The 15,238-nt window shown below is 32.8% G+C and overlaps 2 protein-coding genes and 1 long non-coding RNA gene across 5 annotated transcripts; 2 read left to right on the forward strand and 1 right to left on the reverse strand.

Annotated features, from left to right (window-relative positions):
- Window positions 1-5,286: 5,286 nt before the first annotated feature.
- Window positions 5,287-7,951, forward strand: LOC115441151 (catalase). The gene is made up of 2 exons (XM_030165793.2): window positions 5,287-5,686; window positions 6,306-7,951. Exons 1-2 carry the CDS (start codon window positions 5,630-5,632, stop codon window positions 7,770-7,772), a joined length of 1,524 nt encoding a protein of 507 aa, XP_030021653.1. The 5' UTR covers window positions 5,287-5,629; the 3' UTR covers window positions 7,773-7,951.
- Window positions 7,952-10,266: 2,315 nt separating this feature from the next.
- Window positions 10,267-12,550, reverse strand: LOC115441150. The gene is made up of 4 exons (XR_003938431.2): window positions 12,459-12,550; window positions 12,249-12,356; window positions 10,613-10,735; window positions 10,267-10,358 (listed from the first exon to the last, which is right to left on the reverse strand). It is a non-coding gene; the product is annotated as an uncharacterized LOC115441150 (long non-coding RNA).
- A 74-nt stretch (window positions 12,551-12,624) lies between these two features.
- Window positions 12,625-14,221, forward strand: LOC115441149. Of its 3 annotated transcripts, XM_030165790.2 has the most exons (4): window positions 12,625-12,938; window positions 13,123-13,274; window positions 13,405-13,464; window positions 13,595-14,221. In XM_030165790.2, exons 3-4 carry the CDS (start codon window positions 13,445-13,447, stop codon window positions 14,184-14,186), a joined length of 612 nt encoding a protein of 203 aa, XP_030021650.2. In that variant the 5' UTR covers window positions 12,625-12,938; window positions 13,123-13,274; window positions 13,405-13,444; the 3' UTR covers window positions 14,187-14,221. The 3 variants fall into 3 exon arrangements, with proteins under 3 accessions (XP_030021650.2, XP_030021649.2, XP_030021651.2); XM_030165789.2 differs by lacking the exon at window positions 13,123-13,274; XM_030165791.2 differs by lacking the exons at window positions 13,123-13,274; window positions 13,405-13,464 and having other exon boundaries at window positions 12,853-12,938.
- Window positions 14,222-15,238: the final 1,017 nt, after the last annotated feature.

Here is a 15,238-nt window from a genome sequence, read left to right on the forward strand (position 1 = left end):
GGTATTCTGTAAGGCAAATTTCTATAGTACTAAACATGATGGGTTGTGTTATATGCTTGTTACGCACTGTCAAAATAACGTGCGGGATAGAGAATAAGGCCCCTGTACGCTTAGCAGTGATGAGCAATACACCTAATTGTTACCATGCACCCCTAACGCAGCGTTGTAATAATTAATAGATACCTAAGTACCTATTAAATCATCAAGTATTATCGTAAAAATCAATAAAATATAGGTATGCAGTATTAAAACTTTCCATAAAGCAAAAATTATCGAAAGTATATTTTGTTAGGGTCAATGTGCGAATAAAAGCCAAAATAATATGAGTAATATTTTTGAAACCTGTTTCAATTGATTAACATATTTGAGTAATACGATGATCGCATGCCGCGTCAGAATAACGTATTCATAATATTTTTTTGGTTAGATAAGAAATAAGCATAGTTAATATAGGTTCACCTGTAATTCGTAATTAGAGATTATTACAGTTGGGGTGATTGTTGATCATCGGTATGTTTTATAATAATGTTATGCCTACATAAAATTTATCTATCCAAATTGTTAAATTGAATATACTAAAAGCGTATGTGTCGTGTATTTCTCAAAATCAATGTAGGTACGTAATAAAATAATTTTGATGGAATATTCTTACTAATTTTCTTTCTTATCTATATTTATTTTTGTTTGTCTTAATACATTCGTTCTATTTCATTAGGTACTCAATATAAAATAGTAATTTAAGTAGGGTGTTATGGAAGTATTCGATGGAGACCAGAGGCCTATCTTCACCACCGGACTCTTGTCACGAATATCGATGATATAATTCATTTATATAAGGGCCCCATTTAAATCCAGCTCCCTCCTTCTAATATCGACTCCGAAAAATTTCAATTATATTTAAGATGATCTCAATAATATCACTTCCCTTTCATTATCATCACCAAAAGCACATTTTAAATCGCTTAACTGAAGTATATTAACAGACATTAAAATATGCAAACATAAATCAATAAGGTCAAATATTTGCTCCTGCCAGCAGGTGACGGCGAGTAGACTGCTTTGCCTTTTTCCAATATGTTCTGGATTATATTGAATTTTATCAGTTGACTTCTCAAATTATATCTACCACAAAAAGGGTGTCATAATATTTGCGTCATTACTTCTTATAGATATTATAACTGTGACAACAGCAGAATATTATGGTGAAATATGTAGTTATCAGTACTTAAAGAAAATCAACTAAGTATATACATTCCAGCGACCAAAAGATAGGTCAAGTGCATTCGTAACATAAATTATGAATTCCTACTGCCTCATTGGTATATTGGTATAACGTTCTGTGTTGAAAAACTATGAAATTCGGAATTCGATTCTTAAGGCGAGCTATAAAAAAAGTCCTATTTGATTAAAAATACACATCTGTTACCAATAATTTGTAGTTGTATGGTGATGTTTGACATAATATAACGATTGGCTCACTTCATATCACATTCTACACTTATCTGCCAAGTTCCAATCATTCGAGTACGAAATCATGAGATTTGTATGTATGTATGTCCTGCCTGTCCGATGTAGATTGGAGATGTATGACAAGGGCCAAATTTCTTCTTTTAATTTACCAAACCTCTAACCTTTTACTAATATTGCTTGTGTGCAATCTTTAATAGTACTTACCTAAATAAAACTGATAACCATGTTCACTATACTATATAGTCCATTAAAATTTTATTCTTATCCAAGGAAGTGTGTAGATAAACTCGTATAGATACTTTCCTATATAATACATAATACCATTTAATATACGCAGAATAAAACATAATACTGCAGTGTGTATTTAATGATAGAGCTGCATAAAGTCATATTGTATTAAAGTAGGAAGTAGGATTTTGGATCTATTTTACTATTAACGTGAAAAATCACACATGCCATAAAACATTTCTCAGGTAAACAAAGTCCAATATTGTCTCAACCATTTATCATTATTATCAGATTCATTGATTTATTAACTCAAACTATAGGTACATCTATGGTACTTACCTACTAGAATAATATACTATGTAAACCTACGCTATATAATACATTGTATCTAAACGGAGATATGTTGGTACATTAATTATAGGTACATAACTCCATAGTGCTAAATTCACCTATTTAACCCAAATATAAAATGATACATGAATGACGTAAGCCAACAGTTGGTTATGAAACATTTTTAAGGAAATATCTACGGTTATCAGTTACTCGTTAGTTAATGATATTTAGTAAGATAATATCGCTGGCACATTTTTAACGTGGTCTCTTGGACAATTTTAGAACCACTTTTGCTTATTAAACTTATTTAGAAATGATTTATGTTTATGTATAAAAGGAAGTATTAGGTAGGTCTCCTTGACTTACGCTATCCCGTATGCAAATAAAACAAAATACCGCTCACACATGAAATCATAAAAATAGCAAAACTTATTATTAAAATAATTAGCCCAAAGATGACACAGTGAGCAATGGGATACATGATTATTTTTGCAATAATCTAAGTACTAACCATAATTATAATTTTCAGAAGCAGGTAAAATAGATTATATTATGTAAAATAAAGTACTGATATAAAAAAGGCTAATGGTAATCAACTCACAAGTAATACACAAATAAATATACTGCTTCATATTTCTTAACGCTAAATAAAATGGTCGTAAATGATCATGCATTAATTAGGAAAATTTCATCATTCTTTTATTTAATCAAAAGCAATAAATAGTTTAAAATTTATTCGAAATTTTATAAATTTATTTACTTGTAGCTATATTATAAATTAATGTAATATTTACTCCAATAGCAATTAGCTTATCTATACTTACTATATTCGTCTGACAACCCGCATTAGCGTGGTACCTATAGCAAATTAGCAAATTTAGAAAAAGCAAAACAATATTTATAGGAATAATTGCACGTAATACGGGAAAGACACAAAACCAAAATTCAAAGACCTATTTCTATCTACTTAATTAGTTGATTATTTAGTATACTTAATTACATTTTAAGTAATTCTTTCAATAGGATACTATATGGGACTGAGCAAATTGTTTCCCTTACCATTCTTTGGATTTACCATCGAACAGCAAAATACAGCTGTAAAAAAATTCATACTAATTTTATTATATTTTACATTCTATTGATGGTTCTCTATTATTATAGTAGATGGTTGATATTTGATTAAATTGATGAAGATAATCAAATTATGATAACCGATATAAAAAAATCTATAGATAGGCAGATACTAATCTAGATAGTTTTGTTACGTGGCCAGACGATCGGTCGCCTGTTTTGATATAAGATTCGTATAATAAATAATTTAGTTCAGCACGCAGTTTTGAGACTTGAGTTTAAAGGTAAATAAAGTAGAGTAAGTTGCACGTACTGATAGACAGACAACTTTCTCTTTTGTTGCAATTGACAAACTAGTTATAGAGAGCCACTGTGGCGATAATAAAATTTAAGCAGATGACGTCTTACTCATTCTTAGCAATCATATTTAGTTCATAAAAATGTTACGGCAGCGTAAACAAATAAATCGATTGAAATCTTGACAAGAAATATTTTTAAAGAATTTTGATGGTTTCGTAGGTACTATGATAAAAATGATTCACTAGCAAACTTCTGTCAAACTCAAAGAATTTTTGACTATTACCTATAAATACGGCTATCGAAGCTGTCCTTCGAATGGAACTTCGAGATACTATTTTAGTCATTAAAGCTAAGCATGTATTTGACCCAGCGCTAAATGTACTACCACTAAGTAGCATTTTATTAAAGTAGTATGGATCGGACCTATTTCAAAGATTTGTTAAAATAACTATTTTATACGTATAGGTTGTAACCAAGTGATTATTTATAAGGAACACTTAATAATTAATATTATTATAAATAGATAACTACTTAAAACAAATTGAAACTATTTTATTTGCCACTTACCGGCGCGGCGTACTATTGGTACATTATGAAATGAAACATAAAGGGACAAAACAAATATTAGGATATCTAAATATTAAGTTTTATCACTTCTTATTGAAAGTGTTTTTTTTTTTTCATTAACTTACCTACACAATCAGTTGGAAAATAAGCCTGACAGTCTATTTGTCTGACTACAATATTTTCATGGTTAGACGACATAAGTAATCGACTTCGATTAATTTTGGGAAAACATGGGCTGCTACTTTTTGTGCCGGAAAACTAGCAAATATTAATATAATAGAATTTTTATCCCAGGAAATGTTTTAACACGGGTGAAGCAGTGAGCAATATTTAATTTACTATAAAAATACAGGTAATTATTTATTTTTAACTGTAAGAATGAAATGGATTATTAACTTTTTTTAAATCATCACAGGCCTAAGTATATGACTTATCCTTACGCAGGCACTTATATACATATAGTCTGAGAAATTGAGGAGAAAATACAATAGATACTACAGTAGACAATTCTCTTTTTTTTTACTTTAATTTTACGCATAATATAATTTTTTATTCGTTGTTTTGAGATCAAGTCCTTCTTTTTTCGGCGCCAGTTGACAGTTAATTTACCTACATACTTACGTCCTCCATTGAACCAACACTTTTATTCGAGGAAATGCTAGCATTTAATTCCATTAAATAAAAACAACGTTGATTTTCTCAAATTTTATCGAATCGAATGCGATTGAACTCAAATTTTAAACATGTATAAAAAAGATGTAGGAGCTCAATGCATATGTCCTTATTTTTTTGGATTACAAATAATTATTCATAAAAACATCTTTAGATAATATAGGTATCTACCGTACAGGAGCATAATTTTTTTTCCTATTTTGTGTTATGAAACTTATAATTGTCTCATGAGGTAATAAACTCGTTAAACCTACCTACCTATTTACATTCAAACTGAATTCATTTGAGTACCTACTTAAATTGAAGAACAAGGACGTATCCAGACTTTAATTATTTTTATGTACAGTAATAAAAAATAAATTCACATAGTAATTGTATAGGAGATAGAATAAAGTAATAAAAACGTATCAGTAATCATTAGTTTATTTTATATTAATATTATTATGTACTTTTATTGAATCAATATATATTATGTGAAAGAGTGGCAAGAGTCCGGCAGGAAACCTTTCATTCAGGCAACCCTAATATTCGTAACCATCTCAAAAAAATATAGTGACAGATGACGGCGCGGTAGGCGTTTTGTCACTTTTATGTTTTGTAAATTGTTTTTTGTTTTTTTATGCATTCCTATATTTTCTTTGCTAACCTACTGCCTTGTTAAAAATATTGTTCATTTGTTTTTGTATAAATCAGCAAATCTTATTTACCAAAAGATATCCTCAAAAAATGCATGAGGCAGTTGCAAAATATTAAACTTAAAATGATAAAAATTAATATGTTTAATACCTACCAAAATCGAAGTGCGTGTGTCGTTGTCGGTCACCCGTAGCACTTGTTTGGCATGATAGTTGTTTATCGCTGGAAACTCTATATAAGGGGGTCTTAACTGTGCTCGAGTGGTATTTGTGTTTACGGTACGCGCCCAGTGTGTCGCTCCGTACCCGTGCGCCGCTAATTTTAACACGAATAAAGATTCCAATCACACAACATGGCTTCAAGGGACCCAGCCTCTGACCAACTTGTTAACTTCAAAAAATCTTTAAAGGTTAGTGTTGATATAGAACTTATGAACAAGTGTATTTCATTTTTATATAATTAATGTTGTGAAAGTGTTTAACGTAATTGCGTTGGAGTTTAATGCAAATTACTTATATTTTAAAACCGTGTTTGTGCGATTACAATTTATCAAAATGTGCTAAGTCCAATTGATTATGAGTCAGCAATAAAATTTAACGAGATATTACGTACATAAACTAAAACGTGTGAAGTGTTGACTCCACTTTGTGCTGTTTATAATAGGTATATGTGCACATTCACGCTGCGCATTCTGTATAATCTGTTTAATTATATTGTTGAACTTTGTACTGTTTTTTGCAAGGTTAAGCGATGACTGCAAGAATGTAACAAAGTTATTATGTACACCAAAAATAACATTATATATTTTCTCTCACAAATTTTTACCACCATTATACAAGGGAGCAGTGTTTCACATACATTTGTGGTATCTCTGTGATATGCATGCATGGATATAATAAATAAATTAGTACATTTGCTGTGCGAAGTAAGCTTCATTACAATATTTTGATTTATAATGACACCCAAAATTGTGTAGTCTGTATAAACAATTATTCTATACTAACTTTTTGTGATATTTTACATTCCAGGACTCACCTGGATACATAACTACCAAGACTGGAGCACCCGTTGGAGTAAAGACAGCTATACAGACTGTTGGCAAAAATGGACCGGCTCTCCTGCAAGATGTCAACTTCCTTGATGAGATATCTGCCTTTGACAGGGAGCGTATCCCGGAACGTGTTGTCCATGCCAAGGGAGCTGGAGCCTTTGGTTACTTTGAAGTGACTCATGACATCACCAAATATTCGGCAGCTAAGGTATTTGAAAGTATAGGCAAGAAAACACCTATTGCAGTAAGATTCTCTACTGTGGGAGGAGAAAGCGGATCTGCTGACACAGTCCGTGATCCACGAGGATTTGCTGTCAAGTTCTACACTGATGATGGCAACTGGGACCTTGTTGGTAACAACACTCCAATCTTCTTCATAAGAGATCCAACTTTGTTCCCCAGCTTTATTCACACACAGAAGAGGAACCCCGCAACACACTTGAAGGACCCTGACATGTTTTGGGACTTCCTTACTCTCAGGCCTGAGGCAACTCATCAAGTACTTTATCTCTTTGGAGACCGTGGTATTCCCGACGGATACAGGCACATGAATGGATATGGTTCACACACTTTTAAACTTATCAATGCACAAGGAGTTGGCCATTGGGTGAAATTCCATTACAAAACTGACCAGGGTATTAAGAACTTGTCTGCTGAGAAAGCTGCTGAACTAGCCTCATCAGATCCTGATTATTCTATTCGTGACCTTTTCAATGCCATTGGCAGAGGTGATTTTCCTTCCTGGACTCTGTACATCCAGATCATGACAATGGCACAAGCTGAAAGCTGTAAATTTAATCCATTTGATTTGACTAAAATCTGGCCACATTCTGAGTACCCGTTGATTCCAGTGGGCAAATTGGTATTGAACAAAAATCCAAAGAACTACTTTGCAGAAGTTGAACAGATTGCCTTCAGTCCTGCTAACTTGGTGCCCGGAATTGAGCCATCTCCAGACAAGATGCTGCAAGGCCGTCTCTTCTCATACAATGACACTCATCGCCACCGTCTTGGAGCCAATTACCTTCAAATCCCTGTCAACTGCCCTTACCGTGTCAAAGTGAGCAACTACCAGCGTGATGGTCCTCAGGCTATCAACAATCAAGAAGATTGTCCTAACTATTTCCCCAATTCTTTCTCTGGACCACAAGAATGCCCTCGTGCACAACGCTTACAGCCAAGATACAATGTTAGTGGAGATGTGGACAGATATGACAGTGGCCAGACTGAAGACAACTTCTCTCAAGCTACTCTGCTCTATAAGAACGTTTTTGATGATGCTGCTAAACAGAGATGTGTTGAAAACATTGTGGGCAACATTAAAGATGCAGCTGCATTCCTTCAGGAGAGAGCTATTAAGATTTTCACCCAAGTGCACCCAGACCTTGGCAGCAAGGTTGCAGCTGGCTTAGCTCCCTACAAAAAATACCATGCTAATTTGTAAATCACTGTCTGTATAATTTGGTGCTAAGTTCAAACAATAGTGACTAATTTTAAGTGACAATGTAGTAGCTAACTAATGCTTCTAGGCAAACATGATACTTTTCTTTTTTCCATTCATTACAAAATTTGGTATGATTATTTTATGATTAAGTTGCATTATTTACATGACTACATTTATAATGTTTTTATTTTATTAATTTTTACTTTTTATTTAACATAATATGTTGGTGTTTATTTGATATACTACATTTATTTTTTTATATATTTTTGGGATAATATAAAGTTATTATAAATAGCTTTTGTTTTTAATGATTTTATATGCCTTAAACATAATAGCTTTGCGAGTTTGCAATATGTGTTACAATTATAATAATTTTCTTATCTTATTTATTACCTAAACCTAATACCACAATCTTATCAAATGGCGCTGGATAAAATGTTATGTACATAAGTCTTAATTGTTGCTTGGCTCCAGCGAAGTTTTAGTTGTAGGTTTGATTAGGTATAATACCCTACAGAGATATCAATATCATCTCTGATAAAAAACCTAGTAATCTATCAATTTTACTTTTTTTAATAGATGATTATATTCTAAGAGACAAATCTTTGTGGCACTGTAGTTATTTATTAATACTACAGATTGGTCCCTATGGCATGACAGTTCTGAAAGATGTAATATAAGGTTAAACAAAACGAGTGTTAGACATGTGTGTTGCCCCATTTTTTAACATGTGATGCAAAGAAAAGGAGTCATAAGTTTAACTGTTATCATAGCTCCCAAATGATTAGACCGATTTAGAAGCGGTTTTCTTTTTGGAAGCTAATGTAATCAAGTTGGTTCTAAACTACAATTTATGAAGATCTATTCTAGTATTTAAAGATCTTCAACTCATTTCCTAGTTACTACTACCTCATTGGTCCAATTGATTTGAAATTATATTCTATTACTTTGGTGGAATTTACAAGTCATGGCAACCTTAAGTTGATGCCGCAGCATTGAGTGTGTTGTGTGTACCCAACCCCTTAGCAAATCACAGCAGATATAGTGTATTTAGGCTCATAAGAATGGATTCAATGAATAATTATTAGTTGATGATCGAGCCGCACGGTGGGAAAATAATAATTTTAAAGCTTTGAAATAAAAATTTAAATAGCTCCGACAAAATATTATTAGGTACCTATACTGATGTACGAATTATTATTCGTACATCAGTGTTTTTGTGTCGGGGTTTATTAATTTTTTTATTATGTCCCTTTCAGCATAGGTGATTATTATTCAGTTGACAAACTTTAAAGTGGGACATCATAATATTTCTTTTTATAACTTACTTCTGTTTTAAGTGATACATAATAGGCTATTTTACTATTTTTTTTTTACTTTGTTAGTCTGACAAGGGCGCGGCTCATACAATATACATACACACCAGTCTTTTGAGTGAGCCCTTTAGACGCTCACAACCATGGAGTTATTTTGTTATGTTTACCAGTAATTTGTGAGTTTTAAAATCTAACATAAAAGTATGATAAAAATCTCTTTAAAATTTAAAAGACGAAATAATATCTAGTGACGTCTTCAGGCATTAAAAGGCACGCGTAAGGAATATTTAGGGCGCTATCCCCTCTACACTAACATTGTAATATCTAAAATGAATTGCAGCACCATTTCTTAACCAACTTTACTACTGATTTCAAAATAGGACTCGCTTTTCATTTTTACAACTACGTATATGTAGAATAATAATCAACATCAAATATAGTAAAATCTCTATTGAACATACGAAAATACTGCAAGTGCTACGAGTAAAAAGGGTAGGATATAGTGTTTTTCCGATGTAAAGGCCGTAATAAGCTGAAGCGCTCTGTCCACTTATGTGCACGCGAATTTCTCTGGGTGTAATACCTCTATGCTGTTCTATCTGTCATGTTCACAATTACGATCTTATGACTACGTTGAAAATTAGAATGACTTAACGAAATACTGGAAATGTCCTATAATAGTAGAGGTTATTAAACTAATTTTTAAAGGATAAATAAGAATAAATGAAGATCGGTTTCTTAATGAAATTTTAATATTTATTTGTTTTGTATTTGTTAGTGGGTAAGTACATAAATATGAATTGATATTTAAATTCAAAATGGAAATATTAATGCATTATTTGTCAAAAAATTACGTAAACATTCCATGCGTCGCGGCAGGTCAACCAAGTTCGTGCAACGCCATTCAAACAGTCAGTAGGTAGACATGTTAAGTCCCTAGGTTTTACAATAGGTAATTAATTATCCAAAGCGGTTTTATTCGGGCGTTCTTAGGAGGGCACTTCAAATAATAACACAACTAACAAACATACTTATCCAGCAATAAGTAGGCAATACGTATATACTAACTAGTATGTACTAAGATATATATACGTTTTTTTTTTGGAGATCAGCTATGGTTACCACCGGGGGTACCCTGCGAACGGTGTACAAGCGATCCTCCGGCTTAGCAACCACGGCAGTCCCTGTAAGGATTCGGTAGGCCCTACTGTTATTATCGAGGAACCAGTGGACCGTACGCTGGCGACCCACGGCTATTCAATCTCAGGGCCTGGGAAGAAGAAGGGAGGGGATACAGTGCAGGAAGAGAAGAGGAAGAAGAAGGAGCTCTCTCAGAATAGTTGGTAGGGAGAAGGATGGGAAATGTTCGCGAACCCTTATAGGCTTCAATGTGTATTTAGCAACCGTGAGGTATACACATTGAACTGTGTACCTAGGGTCTCGGCAAATGTGCCCCCACATGCATTGGCGTGCATTTGGTGTGGAGACTAAGCGCACAAGGTACATACGTTAGCTTATACTTACGTAGTTTGAATACATAACTCAATTATATGCTAACAATACTTTTTGGATTCGGTAATCTCAATTTTAAGTCCAACTTCAAGTCTTGCAACAATATCTTCTAGCATGGTATGTGTGGCTCAAAAGCTGAAGAGAATAAAATGATGTCATCAGCGAAACGCAGATTTTGTCAATATGGTTCTACTGACATTCGACATCTGAATTGCCCGCCCATCCCATCTAACTAACAGCTTCCTGAAACACCTTAGAGTGCTAGTGAATAGGAGATAGCTGTCTGTACTATTGTTTTGTCCTATTTGTCCCTATTGTTTCCAATTGTATTGATGGTGTACTGCAATTGTTCGGGCAATTTGCAATTTTATTGGTCGGGCTATGCCTAAGCAACGGTAGGTACTGCGCTATGTTCAAAACCCAATAATACAGCTGTATGCAATAATAATCTTGTTATATATAAATACTTGCGAATTTCAGATACACAAGACGATGAAAAGAAATGCATATTATGGCATAATATATGTATCACAATGCGCCTACTCATAATTCTTAGCAATTTGCACTATCGCTATGATGAGAAATAGGCATCAAAAATTTCGTCATATTAAATTTTAAAGGCCGAAATATCCATGATTATTAATTATTTTTACATTTTTCTTTCAACTGCGAGAACTAATCACTAACTAGACGTGAATTTAAATTCTTTACTTGCCAATACTTGTTTAGTTACCCAGATTAAAGCCGAAACAAAATGTATGAAAATGGACCTTGAGGTATCGCCTTAAGTATAAACGATGACAGCATCAGTTCATCAAAAATAACTTTTACCCGCTTAGTGATGGATATTCAAAAACGATGCTAAAACAAATTTCAATTATATTTAAATAGACAACAGAAATATTATTATCAATTTCCTCATATTTCGTAACTGCAAAAGTTGCGAAGGTTTAGGGATGAATTTTAAACATTGCTATACTTAGTGGTAATTTTTTCATAGCATATTCGGGCAAAAGGAGCCATCCATACACGTCACACCTTTATGAATGGCCATATCTATATTAAATGATTTTTACCTGCCATAAACAGCCATAGGGGCTCCATTGGGCAATAAGGAAAGAAAAGTTGCTATAGCGTCGAACAAGTAGAGACGATTTATAGATATTAGTGAATGTTGCTTATTATAAAAAATGGAATGAATCAAAAAATTTTGTTCTAGCCATTAAGAATTTTATTTTAGGGTTTTGAATATGCGTAATTAAACTTATAGTACAAAGAATTAGTTCAATATTTTATTGGTCGGGCTATGCCTAAGCAACGGTAGGTACTGCGCTATGTTCAAAACCCAATAATACAGCTGTATGCAATAATAATCTTGTTATATATAAATACTTGCGAATTTCAGATACACAAGACGATGAAAAGAAATGCATATTATGGCATAATATATGTATCACAATGCGCCTACTCATAATTCTTAGCAATTTTCACTATCGCTATGATGAGAAATAGGCATCAAAAATTTTATATGAGCAAGACGAGTTGTGGCAAAACTGTCCCCCCAGAAACAGGTGGCGCTAACCGTATTTTTAGAAACTACTTATACAAAATTTAAATATAAATTTTAAACTAAACATCGATCACATACCTGCAATGTTTACTTTACTTGGGTTGTTTAATTTTTTATTTAAGTATATTGTTTCGTTAGGTTCATATTGAAAATGCCACTAAAATTCTGGAATCTCCATATCTCCTCCTAAAACAGATATTTTTTATTAGAAATTAAAACTATTAGATGAAAATGAATACCTACCTAAGGAATATTATATATAGTAGTTTAAAATTATCAAAAAGAAACCTGTAATCCGAGTGTTAATTATTATGTATAGTAAAGATTTATCTGTAATTAGCAAAGCCATTTAACATAATAGTTAGGTTCAAATAGGTTTATCCATTGACATACATCTTGACATGTTATAATCTACCGAGGTTTATCTATTTAACTAGGAAGATAAATATTTAAACCTTTTTTAATTTTGAATTTTCCCTCTGACGCTTTATAATTGAAAGCATGTCATTATTTTTATAGATCTGTTTTATTTTTGTTATATTTTTATTAATATTCAGACTTCATTCTCTATATTCTTTGATGTCTTTGTTTTAAATTGCTCAAATTGAATTTGTGTTTAAAAACTCCACATAATATTGTTGCGAAATAAGTATCAATGTAATTTGTAATAATTCTGTTGTAACATCAGCCAGAGATTTTCATTCAATACATTGGCTGCACATCAAATATTATCTTTATCATAAGGCTCCTTATCGGATGTTGTTACCTGTAAGTATTCGACGACAAGTTGCCTTACGACAACTTACTATTTACTTAATACACCATATTGAATTATAATTTGGTATGATTATACGTACATGTATATAATAGGTTCCTTAGATATTATAATAATTTTATTTTCATATTCTTTCCTATTTTTTACATGACTCTTTCCAATCTTACATTATCAAAGAGAAAAAAAGATACAAGATTCCGCAAATTCCACAAAGTAACAAACATTAAATATTACGAGAGGGCTTCGAGGCTTATTGAAATATTTAATCCAATAATAAACATTTGTAGCATCGGTTTAGCATTTCTGAGACTCTCTTTGCCTACAGTTAAGTTGGTATATTACCTACTACAGAATATTGCTTATTTGTTTCTGATCAAGATTTCTTTTGCTAAACCTTACAACCTGATAAATAAGTTTTTCCAAGATTTCTAATTATAATACTTAGTAATATCTTTATAGAATTCCCTGAAATATTTAATATTATCATCGTTGTTGCTTAATGAAAAGGCAATATTCGAGGTAAGATAAAACGAATTAAAATATCTACACGTATACGCTATATGGATACATCTCTACGACTAATACAGAATCATTTTTACTTATTGGCGCTTAAAACTATTGCCCTTGAAAGTTCCAAATGATTTTCCAGAATGATTTGCTGTCGTTGCCAACGTTCCCTACGTAACACGGGTGAAGGCATTAAATGCGCTGACTGCGATGCCAAATACCACGTGGCATGTGCTAGTGATGCGACCAAAGAACTGCGAGAAGCAGGAGACAGGGGATATCAGTGGCGATGCGCGGTCTGTCTCAAGTCCGCTTCTAGACACACCGACCCTTCGAAAGACAATTTACACTTAATAACTATGATTAATGCAATAAGCGAAAAGTTTGAATTGGTTAACAAGATCCAACTGCCGAAACTGCATAGCGATTTAGTTTACATCAAAGCTGCTGTCGAGCGTCTCGCTGTGCAACACGATGATATTCTGCATAAAATCGATGAGTTAGGAGTAAAAGTGGACGCGTATGACAAATGGCCAATCACGCCTAACGGCTATCGCCGCCGGAATCTTCACTTAGCCCCGAGACCTAACAGATCACTGGAGGGGAATGAACATAACACGACGTTACAAAGTGCCGAGAAGTCGGTTCGTTTCCGCACACGTCGGCGATCATATTTACTTCACAAGATGCTTCGTTTGTTAAATAATAGGACACAAGCGCACCGCAGAAATTGATAAATGTGTTGACTGAATAAAATCTACATAAAGAATTTCGTTTTACTTAACAAGTTGACATTTTTAATAGGTACATCTTATGCCGCTAGCCTGATGGTTGCAAAATATTACGTCTCATAATGCACATTAATTATACTGGCTATAATAATATATAAGCATAATGGGACGCAGCAGTACTCGCACAGTTCTGCTTGGCGGCAAAAATAAATATAGTAGTGATAGCTTTTGATTCTTTCCTAGCAGAATTTCAACCAAGGCGGCCAAAGTCAAGGAAGCTCAGCTAGGTACGCAGAAGATATTATAGTGTACATTGTGTGCGCAATACACAGGTGCACTTTTTATTTGTTCACTATCACAGTTAGATGGAACGGCAATACAACATGACTGGAGAGAGATCATCATGCGCAGGACCAATTATTGCTTTACGTGCTTTGATACGTGATACTTTAAGAGGTATTACCTCCCGAGGCAAACCTTTTCGTACAGGAAAATTCTATGATATAGTAGAATAATAATTATTAGCAATTATTAATTATGATTTAAATATGTATCGCATATCATCTTAACGAAAAAATGCTGTTTATTTTGGAAATTATTAATTAAAAATAGAAAGGCCCTAAATGGAGTAATAGGTATAAAGACAGATTTTTTTTTTATTATTTTAGGAAAAAAACGCAAAAACGTCCAATCGTTTAGTGTTCTTAATTAGACGACCAGATAACAAAAATAGTAATTATTCTCCGAAATTATTTGTTTTCATTTTAATTGTTTAAGGAGAGCCTTTTCTTTCAATATTTTTTATTAATGAGTACATTACTTAATTAATAACGACCACCACAACAGAAAAACACCATTTACTTAATAATTACATATATGTATACAGTGTCATTTTAACATCGCGTTACTAAATGAAACCACATACTATCTACTCGTAAATAACACTTTACAATAAGTTACTTGAGCCGTAGATGTAAAATAAAAAGTGTAAGTTTCGAACAAAACAAATATTAATAAAAAATCATTTTAATTTTACTCACCCTAAAGCCACTACA

This window comes from Manduca sexta, chromosome 27, assembly GCF_014839805.1.
Source record: "Manduca sexta isolate Smith_Timp_Sample1 chromosome 27, JHU_Msex_v1.0, whole genome shotgun sequence".
NCBI classification, from domain to species: Eukaryota; Metazoa; Arthropoda; class Insecta; order Lepidoptera; family Sphingidae; genus Manduca; species Manduca sexta.